Here is a 24,415-nt window from a genome sequence, read left to right as displayed (position 1 = left end):
GGGAGACAAGATAAACCAGGGCAGCTCTGACAAGTGCCCCACCCCTTCTCAGAGGTTTATGGGATGCGACAGTTCATTCAACCTACATACACACACCACCAACTGGTCTATCAAGGCCTGTTTGGCAAGCAAGAAAAATCCTTTGTGACTGATTTGGAGACGGCTGTTTGTGGAGTTAGGTTCTTAATAACTATGCATTTGTATTAAACATTACTCCCATCCTCAACCTTCTTCCTGCGTTCTACCTCTAGGTTTTGTAGCAGGTAAGCAACATCTTTGATTCTGTAATATAAAAGCCAACTCTTCCACTGGTTGTCCAGGAACCGTTTATTTAACTTGGGCTATGCTACATCACATGGAGGATTTAATGAAAACACGTTCACGTCCTGCATCTGTCACTTCACTGCAGAAAATAGCAGTGCTGCCCGGATTTCTGAATTGCTTCCTTACAGTCAAAACACAGCAGAAGGAATGCAGACGGGTCTTCTTTTAACAATCGCTCAAAACTCAACTCGCCAGTCTGCGTGCGTTCATGCTAACACTGACTCCACTTCGTACTCATTCTGTCTGCTCTTAACCATTCTGGTTTTTCACCGGCACAGAGAAACTTTGGTTGCTATAGAACAGGAGATAAGCTGCAGGAGTTTGGAGAGCAGATTCTGAAATCTCACTGATTCGAGAGTCGTCGAAGTTGTACCAGTTTTGGGAGCCGGTGTGTTTGCAGAATGCCGTGTAGTGGCCGCCATCCAGATCTCCAAAATGGTTCTGCCACAAACAACAACAGCAAACCAAAACTCCATGAGAATAGGCACGACAGTCAGAGGGATTAGGATATGCTTGGTGCCCTTTAGAAACACAAGTCATGAGGAAATCAATAATTTATTTGCAGTCATAGACGATCAAATAAGACGAATTTGCATAGTTAAATAGCATAGGATAAAAACAAACTTGCTATTAAATATGACAAATTTGCTAAAAAATAGATTTGCTATTAAAAATTGTTAAAAATTGCAAGATTATCAAAGTGCATAACTAATTAATATCCGAGCAAATACTAAATGTGGGTAACAATTAGAATTCTTGATAATATCCTAAAATTACAGAGGCTAAAACTAGAAGGATAAACAAACATGTATTAAAACTGCAGGATCAAACAGTATTGATTCTCTATTTTGTTAGCTATTGCTTGGTGCACTTTAGAAACTCAAGTCATGAGGAAAACAAAAACATGTCCAAATGAGACACCAAAAATATGCAAAACGCAGCTTTGTAAGGGGGAATAGAGAATTCATGCGGTGGTTCATACTTGGGACAGTGAGCTCTTCAGCCCCAGTTCAAAGAAACCCCCCCTTGTTTTTTCATATTCTTTTAAATCATTCTTATTTTATGCTTCCTGCAAGGATTTCAGGGCAGCACACATGCATCTTTATTTACTTACAGCTTTTCTGTCAGTAACCAGCCTAATAGCCCAAGACTAGACTGATCTTGTCAGAGCTCAGAAGTAAAGCAAGATCGGTACCACCACTGAGGAAGGCTCTGCAGAGGAAGGCAACGGCAAACCACATCCTGCATTGTGCAGGATGTTGGACTAGATGACCCTGGTGGTCCCTTCCAATGCTATGATTCTGTTATCTCTTGCCTTGAAAACCCCATGAGGTGTAACTTCATGGGGTTGCCATGAGTCGGCTGCGACTTGACAGCACACTTCTTTCAGTACAGTCTTCGAAGGCCCATTGGAGTAAGATAATTAACAGCGCAATCTGGTGCAGAATTATTCCTGTCTAACCCCCTAGGTGCCAATGGGCTTCGATGGCAGTAACTCGGTTTAGGATTGTACCTTGTCCGTAGTAAATCCTACAGGGTAGGTGAGCCAAACAGCAGGAGGGACTTGACTGAGACCACCCAATAAGATTCTTGGATTTGAGGGTCCCGGTCTTCCCAAGGGGGCTGATTCGTTTTCCTCTCAAGGACCAAAACACTTGCCCAAGGGCATGGTTTTTAGAGGATAGGGAAGGAAAGAATTCCTATACCTACTTTTTGACTATTCCTCACCTCTCTAGAGCCTCCTTTTAGGCTAGATTAAATGCTAACCCTTCAATGGTTGTGCAAGGCAGAATTTCGAATTTACCATACTCAGAAAGGACTTGTCTGCACTCTTCTGGCTCCATCAACTCATTAGCTCGTGTGCTCTTGGAATGCTGTTTCTAGGAGGACCTTCGAGCACAATACCTCTCTCCTCTTTTAATACATAAATCCAATGCCTCTGTGTCTGATATAAGGCCTTTTTTTATTAAGTGATAGGGACCCCAAGGCTACATTGGCAGTGGCAAAATTTATCTCAGTCCTTATATCTCCAAAACATTAGATTATGCTGCTCAAGATCAATGGATCAAGGAGCTTCTAAGGGATAAAGGAAAGAATTAGGTATTCCATTCCCTACTGATTCACCTCTGACTTACCAGCAGCTGCTTCATCTGATTTTTAGTGGGGGGTGAATTGCAGAACGACACCCAAGGTTTCTTCTGTCTGTCCAGAAGGTTAACATTGGAATCACTTACCACCACAGCAAATAGGCTGTATTTTGGATTCTTCCGAAAGAGCGGATAGATATAAGGGGACAGATCCAAGTTGTTTAGAGGGTAGTAGATGTCAGTTTTCAGTTTCTTTTTGTAACTTCCTTGACAATCAAATCTGAAAATAAAGGCCTTTTTTTAAACAACGGAGACCTTCCTTCCCCCCCCCCCCGCTTTCTATCTTGCAAGTATCCAAATTAACAGATATGATATAGTATTGCGGGGGTGGGGTGGGGCGAGAGAACTGGTGCCCACTTCTGGCCCTTAAAACGTGAAACGTGTGGAACCATGATAAGCTTCGATACAAAGCTGTGTTAATTTTTACAATCTTTTCTATGAACCAGAGCTTCCGCCCTCTAGGAGAAAGCTGTGAGTCTTGCTTGAACATGCCGATCACGTCTCTTGTCTCAGATAGAGCAATTCAGGTATCTCTTTGCCATTTTCAGCATTATAGGGAACCAGAAATGAGCACAAAAAGTTATATCAAGCAGCCCTAGACATGAGCCTCGGATGGGGTCGTACGTAATCTGCCTTTAGCTGGGGGTACACATATTTTACATGTCTGTAAAGGGAGGTCTACGTTAGAAAGAAGAAGAGTTGGTTTTTATATGCCGACTTTCTCCACCACTTAAGGAAGAATCAAACTGGCTTACAATCTCCCCCTCCCCACAACAGACACCCTGTGAGGTAGCTGGGGCTGAGTGTGTGTGACTAGCCCAAGGTCACCCAGCTGGCTTCGTATGTAGGAGCGGGGGGAACAAATCCAGTTCACCAGATCAGCCTCCGCCGCTCATTGTGGAGGAGTGGGGAATCAAACCCGGTTCTCCAGATCAGAGTCCGCAGCTCCAAACCACCGCTCTTAACCACTACACCACGGTGGGGGTGGACCGATCCCCTTGACATTAAAAGGCCAGCCAACTAAGGATTAGTAACACTCCCCCCAGCAAGCATGCGAAATCTTGTGAACAGCGCCCCCACCAAGGGGAAGGCCTGTACCTCTTCAAGTGAAAGATGACCACCCTGGGCGCCTTGGCAATGCTAGCTTTCACGGCGGCGTCTTGCTTCGTTCCGCAGCTGGAACAGGTGATCTGGTTGTTCCAAGTCAGCATGTCTTGCTGGAAGAAGCATTCCAGGCATTCCTGGGGACCCAAGAAGTTTCCATGAGACAGGCAGGCCTCCTCCTGTTCTTCTGTGGTCCACTCCCTGGAGGTCCTGCCTGCAGGAGGTTGCTAGGGTGGTGAAGAAGGGGAGCTACCAAAAGCCTTGGGCTGTATCACATGGAAACACATGAAGCTGCCTTATACTGAATCAGACCCTCGGTCCATCCAAGTCAGTATTGTCTACTCAGACCAGCAGCGGCTCTCCGGAGTCTCGGGCAGAGGTCTTTCTCATCACCTACTTGCCTAGTCTCTTTAACTGGAGATGCCGGGGATTGAACATGGGACCTTCTGCATGCAGAGCAGATGCTCTAGCACTGAGCCACAGTGGAATCCTGCCACTCTGCTCAGCTAAGTATGGAGTCACCTGTGTGTCTCCATGAGATCCTCCCTGCATCCTTCTTTTAGCAATGGTGGCTCTTCCTTGAGAGGAATGCTCCTTGCTCGGGAGGAAGTTAGTTTTCAGATACTGATTTTGGAGGATCTTTTTTTTTAATGCCTGGGTAAAATGTCTAAGGTGGTAACAATGAGTGGTTAAACACAGCCTTTCCATAAGAAAAAGAGTTGGTTTTTATACCATTAGGAGTCTCAAAGCGGCTTGCAATCGCCTTCCCTCTCCCCCCCTCCCCTGCAACAGGCACCTCGTGAGGTAGGTGGGGCTGAGAGAACTGTGACTGGCCCGAGGTCACCCAGCAGGCTTCATGTGAAGGAGCGGGGAAACCAACCTGGTTCACCAGATTAGCGTCCCCCGCTCATGTGGAGGAGTGGAGAATCAAACCCAGTTCTCCAGATTAGCATCTACTGCTCTTAACCACTACACCACGTTGGCGAATGGTAGGGGGGGAAAACAAGACGGCAGTAACGATCACCCCATCATCAATCAGCAGGAGAGAAGGGAATCTAATCCAAGCAATATTTCTCAAGCAGGAAAAAAAAAGCCATACCTCTAACGAGCATTCAGTCTCGTAAGGGATAGGGAGCGATAAAACGGTGAAGATCTCGTTTTTGTAGGTGGTGGTTTGACATTCCAAACACATGATGTAGTAGCTGAGGTGACCTTCGAAAAGCCGGGTGATTATAGAGGACTCTGTGACAGAAGGCCTGGATTCCCAAGCGGTCGAGGTGGTGCCTTGGTTTCTCCTCTTGCTTGACTGTGAGAAAGAATAAACTCACATCATCAATCCCGTTGCCCTCCTGGGACTGGCTACCGTCAACAGATCAAAATGATGATGATGGTGAAGATGAAGAAGAAGATGATGAAGAAGATAATTAAGAGTTGGTTTTTATATGCTGACTTTATCACTTAAGGAAGAATCAAACCGGCTTACCATCACCTTCCCTTCCCCTCCCAACAACAGACACCCTGTGACGTCATAAGACCATAAGAAAAGCCCTGCTGGATCAGACCAAGGCCCATCAAGTCCGGCAGTCTGTTCACACAGTGGCCAACTAGGTGCCTCTAGGAATCCCAGAAGCAAGGCGACTGCAGCAGCACCATCCTGCCTGTGTTCCACAGCACCTAAGATAATAGGCATGCTCCTCTGATCCTCGAGAGAATAGGTATGCATCATGACTAGTATCCATTTTAACTAGGTCAGTGGGGCTGAGAGAGTGACTTGTTCACCAGATTAGTCTCTGCCGCTCATGTGGAGGAGCGGGGAATCAAACCTGATTCTCCAGATCAGAGTCCATTACTCCAAACCACCACTCTTAACAACTACACTATGCTGGCTCAGATTTCTGAAATCTGAGTCAATTTCTCGTTCACAACGTTCTTCTTTCAGTCATGACAAAAAAACTACCCATCCTTTAAAAAACACATAACGTTCAGTCCACATTCCTCATTGGAGTTTCAACATGGCTAAACTGCCCTCCGAAACCAGAAGCCCAGACTATGAGATCCTTCAGGCATGGATCTTTGAAAGCACCATATAAATATTAACAGCTATGGGACCCCCACTAATATGATACGCTCAATCTGATTGTGGAAACTGGGGAGGGGCCGTGGCTCAGCGGTAGACCATCTACTTGGCATGCAGAAGGTCCCAGGTTCAATCCCCAGTATCTCCAGTTAAAGGGACTAGGCAGGAAGGTGATGGGAAAGACCTCTGCCTGAGACCCTGGAGAGCCGCTGCCGGTCTGAGAGGACCAAGGGTCTGATTCAGTATAAGGCAGCTTCATGTGTTCATGTGAAATCGTTGCCACCAAACGTTAACGCAAGGCAAGAATCTGGTGTCATTTCAAAGGCCAAGCAAGAGCGTGCAGCTGTGCTCACCTTCTTGAGAGCTTCGTGCAGTTCATTCAGTACATAAATCAGAAACTCCTGTGCGTCTTGCTGGGTCTTCTTGAGAAACGCGGGATATCGCTCACCAATAACCAATCTGAATACCTCTGGGGATACACAGTTGAAGTCCCCAAGCCACATGTCATTCATCAGGTAGGCAAAGGCCGTCGCGATCTCTCCATTCTCCCTTCCAGATCAAAAAGGACAGCGCAGAATTATTTCTAAGGGCGAAATTATTCCAAGTGCACTGAAAAAAGAACAATCCCGTGGGCTTCATGGAAGAATTCAGCAGCAGCAGCAGGAGGAGAAGAACTAGAAGAGTTGGTTTTTATATGCCGACTTTCTCTACCACTTAAGGAGGAATCAAACCGGCTCACAATCACCTCCCCTTCCCCTCCCCACAACAGGCACCCGGTGACGTAGGTGGGGCTGAGAGAGCTCTAAGAGAGCTGTGACTAGCCCAAGGTCACCCAGCTGGCTTCATGTGGAGGAGTGGGGAAACCAACCAGGTTCTCCAAATTAAAGTCCACCGCTCCAAACCACCGCTCTTAACCACTACACCACACTGGTGCCCCAGTGTGAATAGAATAGAACAGAAGCAGTTAATTCTCCTGTGAGCAACCACACATGGCCAGCCAACCATCCCTACTTCACAACACTGGACCGGAGAAACGGGTTTCTATCTTTCTCCATGTCCAATAATCTTTTTAACTCTTAAAAGAGAAAAGAGAAAGATGGCAGAGTGAGGTGAATCACTGGCAGAGATCAACATGACTCTGCATCTTCCCAACTGGAGGAGTGTAGAAGAAGAGTTGGTTTTTATATGCCGACTTTCTCTACCACTTAAGGGAGACTCAAACCGGCTTACAATCACCTTCCCTTCCCTTCCCCACAGCAGACACCCTGTGAGGTAGGTGGGGCTGAGAGAGCTGTGACTAGCCCAAGGTCACCCAGCTGGCTTCATGTGGAGGAGCGGGGAAACCAATCCAGTTCACCAGATTAGCCTCCGCTGCTCATGTGGAGGAGTGGGGGAATCAAACCAGGTTCTCCAGATCAGACTTCACCGCTCCAAACCACCACTCTTAACCACTACACCATGCTGGCTCTCATAGCATAGTGTAGCATAGTGTTGTAGAGACTGGACACCCTCTCTCTTTTCTGGAGTCACACCAGACAATCGGTCAAGTCTGTGCCTCTCCGACACCACACATAACGGGGAGCTTGGCCCGAATCCCTTGTTGTTGTCCAAAATAAAGGCCTCGTAGACCACAAAGGTGCATTCTTGCAACATGACCCAGTTCACTTACTTGTCCAGGGATGTGGTATACTTGCCAGAGAGGAAATACTCCACCAGCGGGGAGACGCTGCAGAGGCACTGGATCACAGCGTTCATGTAGCAGGTGTTGCCGAGGTTGCGAAGGCCAGTCAGTCCTTGGTACTGGGGGTTGTTCTCCTCCCGGGTCTCGTCCATGGGCTCGTCCGAACTCTCCGAGGAAAGGGCATCCTTGCTGCATTGTCCAAGGGCAAACTATTGTCAAAACAAGTCTTGCATTTGTGTGATCACACTACAAATAAAACCATTATGTTACAGAGAGCGTTTTCAAAGCTACCACCTCTACGACTGTGCTGTGGAACACAGGCAGGATGCTGCTGCAGTCGTCTTGCTTGTGGGCTTCCTAGAAACACCTGGTTGGCCACTGTGTGAACAGACTGCTGGACTTGATGGGCCTTGGTCTGATCCAGCATAGCTTTTCTTATGTTCTTATGTTCCTATTCTGCCAAAGAATCCTGATACTTGGCAGAGAATTCTTGGGAAAGGGCTGGCCAAGCACATGAGGCCTCCTGGATATCCTCCATGAACTAACTGGGTGACCCATGGGAGCGAAACCATCATCAAAGAAGAGGCAATGGCTCGGTGGCAGAGCATCTGCTTGGCATGCAGAAGGTCCCAGGTTCAATCTCTGGCATCTCCAGTTAAAAGGATCACGTGGTAGGTGATGCAAACTATCTCTACCTGAGACCCTGGAGAGCAGCTGCTAGTCTGAGCAGACAATATTGATTTTGTTGGACCAATGGTCTGACTCAGCTTAAAGCAACTTCATGTATGGAGAACCCTGAAAGCCAGGATATATCTAGCCTTCTTGGACAGGTGGAGCTGCCACCCTGGGGATGGAAAAACAAACAAACAATTTCTTCCTCACTAATGCAACCTTCAATAACCCTATTGGCCAACCCCAAATTTTGAAATGTGTTCTAGTGGACTCTGTTCTAGTGGAGTCTGATCTGGAGAACCGGGTTTGATTCCCCACTCCTCCTCCACATGAGTGGTGGAGGCTAATCTGGTGAACTGGATTTGTTTCCCCACTCCTACACACGAAGCCAGCTGGGTGACCTTGGGCTAGTCACAGCTCTCTTAGAGGTCTCTCAGCCCCACCTACCTCACAGGAGTGTCTGTTGTGGAGAGGAGAAGGGAAGGTGATTGTAAGCCGGTTTGAGTCTCCCTTAAGTGGTAGAGAAAGTCGACATATAAAAACCAACTCTTCTTCTTCTAGTGTCTATGGGTCTCTGGCATCAGAAGTTTGTAAATGGCGTAAGTTCGTCCATTTTTAAGCTCTGACATTTTTATCTGCTTATTTAGAAGTGACCTTAAACAAGCCAAAACTGCTTTGAGTTATCCCCAGATCTTTTTCTAAGCATCCTGACACAGAGAGTCAAAAGGATCACTTGAGCACAGTAGGGGCTGTTATGGGATCTTGAATAATCCATCATGAGCCACATGGAATCTTGGATGGGAAAAGCGAAACAGGTCAAATGTCTTTTGGACATACCGTTTTTTGGGGAGTGGAGTAGCGCATTAACCACTGCTGATCTTAAACAGATGTTTTTACTCTACAGATAAACGTCCATTCGTTGAATAGAAGCTGTCACACCATACATTTGGAAGTGTAGGTTTAAAGAATATATAAAGGTAAAAAGGTAAAGGTCCCCTGTGCAAGCACCGGGTCATTCCTGACCCATGGGGTGATGTCATATCCCGACATTTACTAGGCAGACTGTGTTTGCGGGGTGGTTTGCCAGCGCCTTCCCCAGTCATCTTCCCTTTACCCCCAGCAAGCTGGGTCCTCATTTTACCGACCTCGGAAGGCTGGAAGGCTGAGTCCCGCTACCTGAAACCGACTTCCGTTGGGATCGAACTCAGGTCATGAGCAGAGCTTGGACTGTAGTACTGCAGCGTACCACTCTGCGCCGCGGGGCTCTTAAAGAATCTATAGGGGGGAGCAAATCAGTGGCCCCAAGATGGGGTAGTCCACCCCAATTTGGAATCTTGCCTCCATTACTGATCTTCTCATTAAGAGACCCCCTACAAGCTTCTGAAAGAACCCCAGAAAATAGTATGTAAATCAGTGGTTTATAACATTGTGCTTTTATTATTTATTCTTCTTACTTCATTTACACTCCTCTCTTCTGCCCAGTGGGGACCCCCAATGTGGCTGACGTTAATCTCTCCTCCATTTTATCCTCACAACAACCTTGAGAAGTAGGTTAGGCTGAGAGCGTGACTAGTCCAAGTTCACCCAGCAAGCTAGGCAGGGTTGGCCTTGGTTTGTACTTGGATGGGAGACCACCAAGGAAGTCCAGGGTAGCTATGCAAAGGACGGCAATGGCAAACCACCTCTGTTCGTCTCTTGCTTTGAAAAGGCTGCAACTTGACAGCACTTTCCAAAGAAGAAGAAGGAAGAAGAAGAGTCGGTTTTTATATGCCGGCTTTCTCTACCAGTTAAGGAAGAATCAAACCGGCTTACAATCACCTTCCCTTCCCCTCCCCACAACAGACACCCTGTGTGGTAGGTGGGGCTGAGAGAGCTCGAAGAGAGCTGTGACTAGCCCAAGATCACCCGGCTGGCTTCATGTGGAGGAGTGGGGAAACAAATCCAGTTCACCAGATTAGCCTCCGCCGCTCACGTGGAGGAGTGGGGAATCAAACCCGGTTCTCCAGATCAGAGTCCACCGTTCCAAACCACCGCTCTTAACCACTATACCACGCTGGCTCTCAAAAGAAGCAAAGTTCCCTATAAAGAAGCAAACTTCCCTATTAAAAATGCATCACACATTTTTTTACTCTCTTCCCACTAGTAACATATTTAGCTCCCCTACAAGGGACAGAATACATACAGGTAGGGTTGCCAGGTCCCTCTTCACCACCAGTGGGAGGTTTTGGGGGTGAAGCCTGAGGAGGACGGGTTTGGGGAGGGGAGGGACTCTATTGCCATAGAGTCCAATTGCCAAAGCGGCCATTTTCTCCAGGGGAACCGATCTCTGTCGGCTGGAGATCAGTTGTAATAGCTAGTACCTGGCGGTTGGCAACCCTACATACAGGCATGTCTCCCCACCTCATCCCAATCACTGGAAAGTAAATCAAATAGTTATTTTTAAAAAAATATAAAACAGAAACTCACAGAAGGTAATATATATTGAAGTCATCAGGCATCTTCTTTGACTTGGAAGCCATCTGCTGGCTTGCAAGGAGACAAGGTGAAGTCTTAACTGGGGTTTGGGGGCACCGGTTTACCTCCGCCTCTTCATTCTGACGCTTGGCGTTTCTGCTTCCTTGTGCAATCACGTCGCCTCATCTTGCTCCTGCTGAAGATGGCCCCGAATATCTGGGCGCTTCGCACTTCTCCCTGGTGTTCCAACATGGATCCTTCTGGCATCATCAATGGACTTTTGCCACGTCACTAGGCAACGGTGTTTGGGGTTTGGCAAGCAAGATAGAAGGCCAAGACGTTCCAGAACTCAACACACACACACCCTTGGAGAAGATTCTAGACAGTTGCGTCCCCACAGCTCAGTGACAGAGCTCACACTTTGCACGGCCTCGGGTTCAAATCCCTGGCATCTCCACTCAGGTAGCCAGTGCTGCCATAGCCCTTCCTCTGCCTGAGTATCTGGATGGCTGTTGTCCATCAGAGCAAGCTACACTGAACTAGAATAACATATGGTTGTACATCCTAAGGAAAACCTGAGGAGAGCCAGTGGTGTAGTGGTTAAGAGCAGTGGTTTGGAGCGGTGGACTCTGATCTGGAGAACCGGGTTCGATTCCCCACTCCTCCACACGAAGCCAGCTGGGTGACCTCGGGCAAGTTACAGCTCTGTTAGAGCTCTCTCAGCCCCACCGACCTCACAGGGTGTCTGTTGTGGGGAGGGTGATTGTAAGCAGGTTTGATTCTCCAAGTGGTAGAGAAAGTCGGCGTATAAAAACCAACTCTTCTTCTTCATCATCATCTCACATGTGGCAAGGAGTCCCCAATCACGAAGGGCTTGTAGGCTCGCGAGGTTGAACATCTTACCCTCAGCGGTACTTTTTGAAAGGTTTCAGAAAATCCCATATTCTAAAAGACTCTGTCCATGCATGAGCAGGGTAGAATCACTACAACACGTAGTATGAGCAGGGTAGAATCACTACAACATGTTTTTTTGTACTGTCCTTTCTGTGCTGATGTCTGAGCTAAATTTCTTAAGTCCCTCTTAGATGAATGGAATGGAGTTTTGGACAATTGTAAAGTTCAGTTAATTTCTCTCTGGACAAAACTCCGATATAATGGATAGGGTTGCAAAATATCTACGACTAGCTAAGAGCCTTCGAGAATCTACATTCTGATCCTGGCTTTTGTTCTCCTCGTTTTTTAGCCCCTGTATTAATTGCATGTATGCCAATAAAGGTGCTATTGTTGTTGTTAAAAGACCCCAATCTTGCTAAGCCTGTGGACATTTTCTGAAATACTGAGAATGGAAAGTGGGGGCCGTGTCCAAACGGCTGTCATGGGGGCCCAGGGCCAATCACAAAACGTTGAAAGAATACAAGCATCCTTCTAAAACGGAGGCAGCCATTTCTGAATGGCAGACACAAAGGAGATGCTGACCTGGGCTCATTTGAATACCCTCCTGCTCCAATAAGGTGGGGGAAAGCCAAGATCAGCTCTTTGCTTTGAGGAGAGACCAAATGGACACCAGCAAACCCATCCGAGAGTAGTCACAGCAACCACGGCAGCATATTGAGTATCACTGTCCTCTGGGGATATCCAGCCTGTTGACATTATCAATTAAGGTATTTTGCACCTAATAATCTTTGCGCTCTACAGAATGGTTTCCCCCCCGCGCAAAAGTGACTCATGTAATGACTTTTCACAGCAACAACAGTTGATATCTCTTCGATTATTTAACAGATGGGCACACCTATTTGATTGCAGCCTTTGCACTAGTAAACATCTATAGGATGGGGAGGGGCCGTGGCTCAGTGGTAGAGCATCTGCTTGGCATGCAGAAGGTCCCAGGTTCAATCCCCGGCATCTCCAGTTAAAGGGACCAGGCAAGTAGGTGATGTGAAAGACCTCTGCCTGAGACCCTGGAGAGCCGCTGCTGGTCTGAGTAGACAATACTGACTTTGATGGATCAGTGGTCTGATTCAGTATCAGGCAGCTTCCTGTGTTCATGGTGGAGCTCAGGGTTTTTTAAAAAGCATTGTGTGCTCTCTGTCTCTCTCTCCCCTCATCTTTTAGATCTTCTTTTGCAAAAAAATATTGTACGCTACATATTGCACAACATACAATCTTGCTCTTCTAAAAATGGTACAACTTATTGGTTCCAGTTACATTTTTAACTGCTCTCCAGTTGCCTCTGATGGAGTCTGCAGCAATAGCCATGATTTAGAAAACCTTTTGCAAACAAAAGGGTATACTGGTACTTCCCGTGAAGAATTCTTCTCGACAGTGAACAAAAAGAATGTTCTTTCTCTAGCTTTATTTTTTTAGGTTGATCTCACTCACGGTTTGTTTGTGGCCCTAATCCAATCGCCACCATCCCCTCCTCAAAAGCAACCCTCCCATAAGGCAGGGAAGGAACGCACAGCCTCATGCCAGGCACTGTACGTCAGGCAGGGCTTGTGGCTCGGCGGTAGAGATCTGCTTTGTACATGGAAGGTTCCCAGTTCAATCCCTGGCATCTCCAGTTAAAAGAACCTCAGGTGCTGGGAAAAGATGTTTCTCTGACTGAGTCCCTGGAGGGCCACTGACACTACAAAGACAGACCAAAGAGGTGACTTAGTATAATAACAACAACATAATAATCCTATAGCTATATATGACCTTTTTACCAATTCAGAAGTAATTCAGTTCAGCGGCCTGTACTAATAAGCCACTGATAAGCCAAGCATCAGGATTCAAATGGTTCTTCAACAAACATTTTAACCTGAATTGCCCCCACCCCTTTTAAGTTAATAAAAGAAGGAGCTCAGCTGTCTAAACAAGAATAAATTTATTTGGGATTGTTTAAAGATTTATTGATATATAAAATGTATACAGTTCTGTATCTTTAATACACTATACCATTCCTTCCCCAGCAACATGAACCACCATTTAAACAGCTATTGTGTTCGTGCCTTATCGTCTGTATCTATAAGATACACTACGGATTTAAAAAAAACAAAAAACAAAAATTACCGGGCTTTATGGTGCCCTTCAATTAAAAATTACAATTAGTACCTATGTAACCAAAAAAAAAAGGAGAAAAACGCAGCATGAAACTTTAGTTGGACAACAGGTTCTTCTCGTTGAATACTCAACAAATCTGGGACAGGTAAATGACATTTTATTGGCATAAAGTTGCATTGCAATCTCCCGTACGTGACATAATGTAAATCCATCCCTATTTTCTTTTTTTTAAATAAGTACCATATATAACATTACATTAAAAAGGCGTCCTCGCACCATCTTAAATACAACTAAAGGGGCCCTTCGGAAGTCACTTTTGCGGAGTGGAGCGCCTCTGCGGGGTCGGCTCTTTCCGGCACCACAAAGGTTAACGTTAGGAGGTGCCCCGGGAGGAACCCACGCCAGCACCTTTCCTTCTGGGAACTGTGGAGATGCTGCCGCAGCAGAGAAATGCAGCATGGACTGTGCCTGCAACGCCTCCCACCCCCGAGTACCTAACGTTACCTGAGAGGCAGGGGAAAGAACCGCTCGCTTACAGCTCCCACACTGCAAAGATAACGTCGCAAAGGACCCTTAAAAAAATGTTCATGTGTACATTCAGCTTTCATATACTGGTTTTAGGAGATCTTTGGAAGGCAAAATTTCTGAAGCAGCCACTATTGTAACAAGCAATAGCTCTTCCCTAACACCTGTGGTTTCCCTCACTCTGTATTCTGGACCAGCCTCTATGCTATTGTTTGCTCTATACAATGTGATTATATCCGCTCCCCCACCCCACCCCGCATCTTCTCTTGTGGCTTTGCTACTACACGACAGTGACTTGATAAAACTGAAATGTATTTTAAAAACAGACAAAACGCACATCCCTACGGGATTCCACGAAGCACAATTCATCCCCATGAGAACTGGCTCCTTGCTTCTGAGGCTGAGTCCTGATACAGGAGACAGGCTCTCTATCTCTTCATGTCTGGGGACTGGCCCTTCCCGCTCCTGGCATTGAACACGGACAGATTCCCTTCGGAGCAGCTTCGTCCCCCCTGGGCCACATAAAAAAAATAAATACATGGCTCTGAACAGAGAACGCATCTTGAAGACACTCTGTGGAAGGGCCAGAGAACCCTTTCGTAGCTGAGAAGCTGAAGAAGGAAGGGGGGATCTTTCTTCCATCGCTCTCGCCAGATGACAGAAACCAGCTGCCACAAAGCCCTATCGATCTGCCTAAAAACCATCAGATGCAAAACAGAACAGAAGTAATCATTTGGTTGAGGGCATATTGCACTACAGAATGGAGGGGAAGGGGAACAAAGACTACCCCCCCTCCAGGGACCAAGGTAAAATTGTCAAGTTATCCTTCTGCTAAAATGTTCCTTTAAAAAGCTATTTCATAAATACGTCATTTCATTCAGCCTTTTAAAAAAAAAATCACCAACAACCACTCCAGAGGTGGTTTCCCGTATCGCAGCCGTGCCTCCCCCGCCAGCCTCCAGGTACGGGCCAGTTCACTGTACCGGAGCCATTCCCAAAATTCCATTCTGTGTGTTTGTGTGGTTTTTTACTCTGACAAACTTGTTCATCGAGACGACAGTGCAGGAAAAGACGGGCGAGAGGGCCCAAGGACTTCCTGCACGCGTTTGGTTGAAGCCAAAAAGGAGCCGTGCGTGCCGCTACAGCATCAGGTGACTTGAACTCGCGGAGCCGGATTCTTTGGTGCAGCTCCCAGGCTGAATGGTCAGTTCTGGAGAATCATCCTGAGGCAGTAGGATTTTGTCAGGGGTGTAATCATTCCTCTTCAAATCTATCCAAAGGAAAAGGGGGGGGGCAATTATCCCAACAGAAAACCCTCATCGCAAATCTGGTACCTAATCTAATTAAAGACCAACTTTGTATGGGGTTACATACGATAACTGCCGCTAGAACGACCTTTGCCAGACATTGGAAAATAAATCGATTCCAAAGATAGAGGAATGGCTGGTTAAAGTTAAAGAAATAAATGTTTTAAGCTAACAGCATATCCGAAAAATAGAGATACAATAAGTTTAGATGAGTTATGGTCACAAACTATAAATAGAGTTTTATAAATAAGGGGAGAAAGGGGAATGCGTTGCGCTCAGTCAGGACAGGACAACAAATACGAAGACAAAGAAATAAGCTGTAACATAGGAATCCTGTTATCATATTATGTATATATTGTATTTTAAATCATGAAGGTTGTCATTTTTCTGCTTCTTTTAGTTGCTGTTACTGTTTATTGTTTTTGTTATTGTTGTTCTTCAATAAATTTTATTTTTAAAAAAGAGAGGTGAATGGGTGCCTGCATCTCGGCCCCCTCATCTCCGCCCCGTTCTTCCCTCCAAGAACCTGGTGGCGGCATACACAATTTTCTTCTGCGTCTGGCACTTACGATGACCCCCAATGAGATTAGATTAGGTGGAGAGATGGTTACTGGGCCAAGGTCACCCCGCAAGCAACATGGCCAACTGGGGATTTGAACCTGGGTCTTCTGCGTCCTAAGCCAACACTGCAGCAACTTCATCAGTGTGTGTATAGAATCCCAGAATCATAGAGTTGGAAGGGACCACCAGGGTTATCTGGTCCAACCCCCCACACAATGCAGGAAATTCACAACTACCTACCCCCCACACCCCCAATCACCCCTACTTCACGCCCAGAAGATGGTCAAGATGCCCTCTCTCTTTCATGATCTGCCTAAGGTCATAGAATCAGCATTGCTGACAGATGGCCATGTAGCCTCTGCTTAAAAACCTCCAGGGAAGGAGAGCTCGCCACCTCCCGAGGAAGCCTGTTCCACTGATCCGATTTATTATTACGGCATTAGCCAGAAAAGATACAAACCTTGTCAATAAAACCAATTACATGATAAACCCTGTTCCACTGAGGAACCGCTCTAACTTTAGAAAATTCTTCCTAATGACTAGACAGGGTTAGTTCATGTGGAGATGAGAGGCAGGGTTTCCCTGGCAGCTGCTCAGAGCTCTTCCTCCTGATCCACAGATGTTTGGTAAGTATATGGATAGTTTTGCGTGTGGTCTTAATTGGTCTGGTCTGGGATCGACCTTTGCAAAGCCAGCTGACTTCCATCTAAGCCAGGGCCAGATTTACCAACATGCAGACTAAGCACATGTTTGGACCCCCACCCACCTCCACCCTGGTCAAAAAAAGACCCTGAAAAGATAAAAGAAAAAACCAGGGCCTGAGAAAATCTGGAAACAGGTTGTTTTATGCGGACAGGGATGTAGAGACAAGAACTGTTTCACTGTAAAACAGAGCTCTGAAAAGGCTACGCTTCTCTTCCTCCAACAGAGCCCCGCCGGTGTTACCTGGGAGTTTCAGCTTCCTGCAGCATGAATTGCAGTGGTGCTTTGCTCTGAAGTTCTTTATGGCATCTTCTCCCAGATTGGCAGGCCCAAATACCATATCGCTTGACCTTTGAAAGAAAATGCACGTTTCAAAAAGTCAGTAGCCAGCTAGCTGGGCAAAACACCCTATGTGGACTTCTTTCTTTTCTTTTTTCAAGCGCCCGTGACCCAAAGGTCTTCAGCAGTAAATGGGGAGCCTTTATTTCTTTAAGGAAAATATGGTGGAGAGATACTTGGTTACCGCCAGTGTTGTTCTTGGGTCTCTATCCACCAGCAAAAAGGGGGCTGTTTTATCTTTTGTTATGGTGGCAGGTAATTTGATTAAAATAGGGGTCATCCATTGATCATGATAGGAATTGTATTGGGGACATTCCAACATCATACGAAGTAGTGTGTCAACTCTCTTCAGATCACAGGGACAAAGTCTATCTGAATAGGGTAAGTTATCGTATTTTCCATTTAATATCGCCAAAGGAGTGGCGTTCGAACGAGCGAGCGTAAAAGCTCTGCAGTAAAAAGGGACTGTTAGGCTGCTAAAATAGGCTGGGCTTCGCAGAGATAGAAGGATACCCAAAAAATGGGTAGAGCATACTCTCCAAGCACACAAGGTACGAGGTGGGGGTGGGGTGCTTCTGCTTCTTTTCATGTTACCACTGAGAAGGAAATGAGGTTATAATCAAGGTTATAATGCAAGAAGAATGCAGTAGCGGCTGTTCCCAGTGTGAAGCATGACTGCCGTCACTCCATCGACAAGAACAGAAAGCTCAATTTAGTGGTTTGCGAAGTTTTAAATTTGTGGGTCAGCCAAAGACCTCATCACCCATCTGCCACGCAATCGCCTATATTAGGGCTAAAATTGAAGGGTCACAAGGGTCTCACAATTCCTGGTGCTGAAGGGAAAGAACCGGAACTGCTAACCTTTTTTCTCCAGCTTTTATCACAGAGGGGTCTGTCAAATTTTCACCAACACCTTCAAAAGAAACAAAGTAAATTATAAACCTGCGAGTTAAGGATCAGCAACCGATCTTCACGTTCACAAACAAATCTAACATATAAAGCAGTGGTTCCCAAAGTAAGCAGAAACACCCCCTGGGGGGCGGTGGGATTACCTAGGGGGGCACTAAGAGGCAAGGGGGCAGCAGGGGGCGCTAGAGGGGGGCCCCTTCAACTGTGTTGTTCACTAATTTACAACAGATCAAGCTGTGGCACCGTGCTGGCAAATATGGTGGAAACTATCAGAATTTTTTCCCAGACTTTGAAGAGCTGGTACCGCTGGATCAAGTTCATCAGTTTTATTGAATAATTTCAACTAAAAAGTTTTAATTTGATTTTGAATAGATGTGCAATTAATTGTTACTGTTTGGAAATTTTATTGTTATTATCTTCTTGAGTGAGTCATGCAAACCCCTATTTTGAATAATGCCTTTTACAGGGTAGGGTAGGGGGCGCTGGGGTTGAGTTTGTGGAACTGAAGGGGTGGTGGCCCGAAAAGTTTGGGAACCACTGATATAAAGGAAGGGCAGTTAAGATTGCTCATGCATCATTTGAGTCTCCCTGAGGCATGCATTTTTTGTGCAGCGCCTTCTAAAGGGTATGGAGGAGGGAGGATTTGGCCCTCTTCCTTTCTTTGCACTCTCACGTGCGGACGGGGGGGATTAAAAAAGAAGCATATAAACACTCCTCTGTACAGTAGCTGATGTAATAAGAACACGCCTTAAGGAAATTTGTCAGTGATCTCTTGACTGAAACCATCTTCCACGAACAATGCCAGGCTGCCCTCCCAGTTACTACAAAACACTCGCAAAAAAAAGACCTGGCCACGTCCTTCAAAGCCTCCATTAAGCGCACCTATCTAGGTATTTGTGAATCCGTACCAGAGGACCTAATTCATTACACCTTATTCTGTCCTCTCTACACAGAGCCCAGATCTAAATTTCTTGGAGCGTTTTTAAAGGGCCTAAATCTTTTTTTCGGATCCAGAGAAGCTGCTCTTTCTCCTAACAGATGCCAACCCTGATGTTTCCTACAAAGTGTCACTCTTTGCTTTAGCAGCCAAGAAAATCCGAGCTAAAGCTGTTTTTAATCAGGGAGTTTAACATATTTAAGTACTAGCTTCTTGGTGGTCAGACTGTTTTAAAGTTATTTTAATCTTATATTAGTGGTGTAGTGGTTAAGAGTGGTGGTTTGGAGCAGTGGAGTCTGATCTGGAGAACCAGGTTTGATTCCCCACTCCTCCTCCACATGAGCGGCGGAGGCTAATCTGATGAACTTTATTTGTTTCCCCACTCCTACACACACGAACCCAGCTGGGTGACCTTGGGCAAGTCACATTCTCTCAGCCCCACCTACCTCACAGGGTGTCTGTTGTAGGGAGGGGAAGGGAAGGTGATTGTAAGCCAGTTTGAGTCTCCCTTAAGTGGTAGAGAAAGTCGGCATACAAAAACCAACTCTTCTTTGTATAGTAGACTGTGATGGCCTTTGGCCACAAAGAATAAACTTTATCAACTATTAAGGTGCTAGAATAGTATATTAAGGAAAATTACTGTAATGTTAATGTTAACAAAAATTTTACATGGTCACCCAGGTCTTATTTCTTTGTTTCTTGTAGGGGTGTATGCACGGTATTGTTTCCTATTTTTCTATGCATTTTTTCCATTTCCGATTCTTCATCCTTGTTTGTATTCTTTAAAGGTAAAGGTCCCCTGTGCAAGCTCCGGGTCATTCCTGACCCATGGGGTGATGTCACATCCCGACATTTTCTAAGCAGACTTTGTTTACGGGGTGGTTTGCCAGTGCCTTCCCCAGTCATCTTCCCTTTACCCCCAGCAAGCTGGGTACTCATTTGACCGACCTCGGAAGGATGGAAGGCTGAGTCAACCTTGAGCCGGCGACCTGAAACCGACTTCCGTTGGGATCGAACTCAGGTTGTGAGAAGAGCTTTAGACTGCAGTACTGCAGCTTACCACTCTGCGCCACGGGGCTCCTTTGTATTCTTTACTGAAATGATTTTTTTTTTTAAAGCCTCTATTTACCTTGAAGATCCAGGACCAGCAACTCCCCTCGAGTGTATTCGTAGGTCCAGTGGCTAAAAGCCAGCATCATCTCTTCCAGCGTGTTGGTCGGGATGATCTCGTCCCCGTTGTTGTTATTGTACTTCCTGAACTCCCCCGTCATGCACTCCTCAACGGCAAACCACTGCCCGGCTGAATGGCAGTATAAGAGGAACACTTCCAGGAATCTGAGCAAGAGCATGAGAAATGCCATCACTGAAACACTGATATTTGAATATTTACAATACCGGGCTTGATTGACCAATGTTCTGGCCAATTGTCAAAGATTTTACAGAAGAAGTTAGTTTTCACATGCCGACTTTCTCCACCACTTAAGGAAGAATCCAACCAGCTTACAACTACCTTCCCTTCCCCTCCCCACAACAGGCACCCTGTGAGGTAGGTGGGGCTGAGAGAGCTGTGACTAGCCCAAGGTCACCGAACTGGCTTCATGTGGAGGAGCGGGGGAAACAAATCCAGTTCCCCATATTAGCCTCCTCAGCCGCTCACGTGGAGGAGTGGGGAATCAAACCCGGTTTTCCAGATCAGAGTCCACTGCTCCAAACCACCGCTCTTAACCACTACACCACGCTGGCTCTCTTACCTTGGAGAATATGGAATTGACTTGGGCTTCATCTGATTGAATGCAAATGTGAGCTTCTGCGCTGCCCTCTGTTGCTGGATTTCCTAGGGAGGGGGGGGGAGAACAAAGGCCTTCGTATTAAAGAAAAACATCCAAATAAGAAAAGAGCCAATTAGCTATGCTAACACCTTCTCTAGGTTGCCCACTCCTCCACATGAAGCCTGCTGGATGGCTCAGGCCTGTCACAGTTCTTCCCTCAGAACCCGCTCAGTCCACACGGAGGCAGGCAATGGTCTCTTGCCTTGAAAACCCTACGGGTTGGTTTCATCTATTTTTTGAGGCCCCAGAGGATAGCTTGGTAAGCTTAACCCTCAAAGACCCTTATAAGGCTCCCTGGCTCCAGCATTTTGAAAGTAAGCTATCGCTTGTAAATCTGAAGGTGGAAGACCTTTACTCTTCTTCTGTAAAGGTAAAAGTAAAGGTCCCCTGTGCAAGCACCGGGTCGTTCCCGACCCATGGGGTGACGTCACATCCCGACGTTTACTAGGCAGACTGTGTTTACGGGGTGGTTTGCCAGTTCCTTCCCCAGTCGTCTTCCCTTTACCCCCAGCAAGCTGGGTGCTCATTTTACCGACCTTGGAAGGATGGAAGGCTGAGTCAACCTTGAGCCGGCTACCTGAAACCGGCTTCAGTCGGGATCAAATTCAGGTAGTGAGCAGAGCTTTTGACTGCAATACTGAAGCTGACCACTCTGCGCCACGGGCTCCTGTAGATCAATGTAAAAAACATGTGGCCAAACTGATCTTTGCTAGAGATAAGAGTTACGCTCATTTTGATGCTCGGAGGACATGTTCTCCACTTGCCCTGGGCCTGCTATCTAAGGGTAATCTTCCTTCCTATATGGATTCTCTGGTTAATCCAAAGTTATGTAGCATCTTTATGCTTTCAAGATTTAATTGCCCTTTTGCAATGGTTTTGCCGGGCCTTATGCTAAAGATCCCTTTTTCAGACCAGCTGAATCCCTGCCTGCTTCAGTCAGTGGACTCCTTGGTACATATCCTTTTGCACTGTCCTTACATATACCAACTTAGGCTAAAATGGATTATACCATGTTTTAACAAATGGTCCACATCTTCTCGAGCAACTTCGGAGCAAAATGTTCAGTTCTTCTTAGAGGACTCTGACCCTCAGGGTACTTATTTTGTTGCTCGTTTTTTGGAGGCTGCCGAGAAGAGTCAAAGGGAGGTGTTTTTAAAGATGGGTCTTATTTAAATTTTATGGTTTTATTGTTCAAGACCTCGGTCTAAGTACAGGGGAAAAGAAAGAAAAAAGAAAACCCTACGGGGTCACCATAAGCCAGCTGTTACACACAATCTGAGGGCAAGAAAACAACTTACTCGTAAACAGAGATGTAACACTGTCTCTTCTTTGTAAATGCTCGACCAAGTATTGATAACTTCAGGTAGAAAAGATTTGATGATATAAAGATGGCCCGACTTCAGGATATCGTACTCGGACCAGGTACAGACCACTTTGAGGGCTCGTCGCAAACCTCCTCCCATCTCCTCCTTGCTTAGGAATTCAATCTTGGCACAAAGACCCAGTTGAGACCAGGAAGACATGCTATTGTTCAAGATGCTGGGAGAACTTTCTTCGAGACGATACACAGTGACTGGTTCTCCTGTAATGGTGGAGGACGCACACATTAGACGGAGTGACCTGAAGGTGGGAAGGGGCTGTAGTATGCGATTCAATAACTAGAGCTGTCAAAAATGTAATTCTCTATCCTAGATATCACAGCAACTGCCATTTTTTATTGGATGCTTTCTTTGCAACTGATATAAATTGCTTTCGCAGGTCACTGTCATCGGGATGTTTCTGGTCAGTTTCGCTCAAGCATGTGAGATGCTCGTAGAAGACAAGAGGTGTAAAAAATAAAAAAAAAACAGTTCCAGTGGATCTTTTTATAATATATTCCTGGAATTCTTTGAAAACCCACAGCCTATTTTTAGAAGCTGTGAAGAACAAGTCTTTCATGTTTGGCTTTCGCAGTCAAGGAAATAATCTTCCTGACCTTTGAAAGCCAGTGTTTACAATAATTCTTCTTACCTCTTGGAGGCACAGGGGTGAATGGTATGCTCTGTGACAACCTCATCAGATTATTTCTTTCAACAGCTGTTGAGAGGAGGAAAAAAATGTTAGCACATAACACCGGGCTGGTGTAGCGGCTACCATAACAAGCTGTGATCTGGCAGGGTCCCTGGTTCGAATCTTATTTCTGCTACAAACTTACTAGGTGGCCTTAGGCAAGCTGCTGTCACTGTTGCCCATTACTGTCTGCTCATCTGCAATACAGGGATTAAGAAATACTGGTCTATTTTACAGGGCTGCTGTAAAGGTTGCAAGAAGACAATGTACATGGAACACTGAAAGTGCTATTGTATTGCAATTATTATTCTTGCTAGAAGAAAAAGAGTTGGTTTTTATATGCCGACTTTCTCTACCTTTTTAAAAAAAAACCTTTTATTAAAAAAATGAGAATATAACAATAAAAGAAAACGGAAATACAACATTACTAAAATACACATACTACAAATTCTTGAAAATAAACTAAAACCGTGCTGCAATATAACTAAAATATCTATACCAGTGAGCCAAACAATACGCTACCTAGTTATCTAAAATCCAATGATAATTACATCACTCTTCGATTTACACACTGGAGCGTTTTTTCCATCCTTGAGGTTGTTACATTCCAGCGAGCGTTTTCTCTACCTTTTAAGGAGAATCAAACCGCCTTACAATCTCCTTCCCTTCCTCTCCCCACGACAGACACCTTGTGAGGTAGGGGAGACTGAGAGAGTTCAGAGGGAGCTGTGACTAGCCCAAGGCCACCCAGCTGGCTTCATGTGGAGGAGTGGGGAGACCAACTCGGTTCACCAGATTAGAGTCCACCACTCTTAACCACTACACCACGCTGCTACTTGACAGAAATGTGCTGCTGCCATTTATTATCATGACTTGTAGTTTTCTTAACGATACTGACCTGAGTAGTAGTAGGTGGTATCCATGATGGGTTTGAAAGGGGAACCAATACCTAAAAGAAGATCAAGGTGCTATTATATATTTACGTATGCTTTATGATTACATTTAAAAAATGTATCCTCTTTTTAGAAAAACGATATAATGTAGTATTCCTGAAAATGAAACAGATTCCGCGTTTACCATCAACAAATACAGACTGTGACTGCATATATCAATGGGCGGTTCTCCTCTTCCCCAAGGGGTTTGTGAGAAAACACTCCCCCAAAATTAGTGGATGAGAAAATAGTCATCTGGAGAAATTTTCAAAGTGCCGGAAGGGAGCCCAAGCACTGGGGAAATCAAGTGGATTCATGCTTTAATGATTGTAAGTGTATCACTGGACAAAACTACCCAACCAAAATATAGAACAAAAAACTCCAAGAACTGCTTTACAACCAAGCATTGAGCAACTTCACATAAATGGAATAAATGCACACTAATATTAACCACTGTCACCTTAACACCAAACAGCTTACCATTCAGTGCATCTTCTTCAGACCTGTCGGTGACAAAAGTTTACATGTTATTTATTTATTTAATATCCCGCCCCTCCCCGTTCGTAATCAGAAAATAGCAGACTCTAATTTTTAAGTCCTGTTTTGCTGCTCTCTCTCAAATTGTGCATGTTGAAATAATTCTGGAATTAGAAGAAAAGTTGGGAGTTTTTTATGCCAACTTTCTCTACACTTAAGGAAGAATCAAACCGGCTTACAATCACCTTCCCTTCCCCTCCCTACAACAGACACCCTGTGAGGTAGGTGGGGCTGAGAGAGTTCAGAGAGAACTGTGACTAGCTCAAGGTCGCCCAGCAGGCTTAATG

The 24,415-nt window shown here is 45.6% G+C and overlaps 2 protein-coding genes across 2 annotated transcripts in view; both read right to left on the bottom strand.

Annotated features, from left to right (window-relative positions):
• Positions 1-573: 573 nt before the first annotated feature.
• On the bottom strand, positions 574-10,524 carry USP50 (ubiquitin specific peptidase 50). Its single transcript, XM_056866079.1, has 7 exons — positions 10,472-10,524; positions 7,322-7,522; positions 6,006-6,201; positions 4,675-4,881; positions 3,570-3,712; positions 2,559-2,691; positions 574-765 (listed from the first exon to the last, which is right to left on the bottom strand). The coding sequence occupies exons 1-7, from the start codon at positions 10,522-10,524 to the stop codon at positions 574-576; spliced, it is 1,125 nt and encodes a 374-aa protein (XP_056722057.1).
• A 4,641-nt stretch (positions 10,525-15,165) lies between these two features.
• TRPM7 (transient receptor potential cation channel subfamily M member 7) overlaps positions 15,166-24,415 on the bottom strand; it is an 81,085-nt gene continuing 71,835 nt past the window's right edge. Inside the window, exons 32-40 of the mRNA XM_056865681.1 lie at positions 24,072-24,094; positions 23,558-23,608; positions 22,621-22,686; positions 21,909-22,192; positions 20,533-20,615; positions 19,911-20,116; positions 17,797-17,848; positions 16,840-16,946; positions 15,166-15,296 (exon numbers count right to left, since the gene is read on the bottom strand). Coding sequence (XP_056721659.1) covers positions 15,166-15,296; positions 16,840-16,946; positions 17,797-17,848; positions 19,911-20,116; positions 20,533-20,615; positions 21,909-22,192; positions 22,621-22,686; positions 23,558-23,608; positions 24,072-24,094 — 1,003 coding nt within the window. The remainder of the gene's footprint in view (positions 15,297-16,839; positions 16,947-17,796; positions 17,849-19,910; positions 20,117-20,532; positions 20,616-21,908; positions 22,193-22,620; positions 22,687-23,557; positions 23,609-24,071; positions 24,095-24,415) is intronic.

The sequence above is a fragment of the Euleptes europaea genome, chromosome 20 (assembly GCF_029931775.1).
Source record: "Euleptes europaea isolate rEulEur1 chromosome 20, rEulEur1.hap1, whole genome shotgun sequence".
Taxonomy (NCBI): Eukaryota; Metazoa; Chordata; class Lepidosauria; order Squamata; family Sphaerodactylidae; genus Euleptes; species Euleptes europaea.
This window is presented reverse-complemented; position numbering and strand designations above follow the sequence as displayed.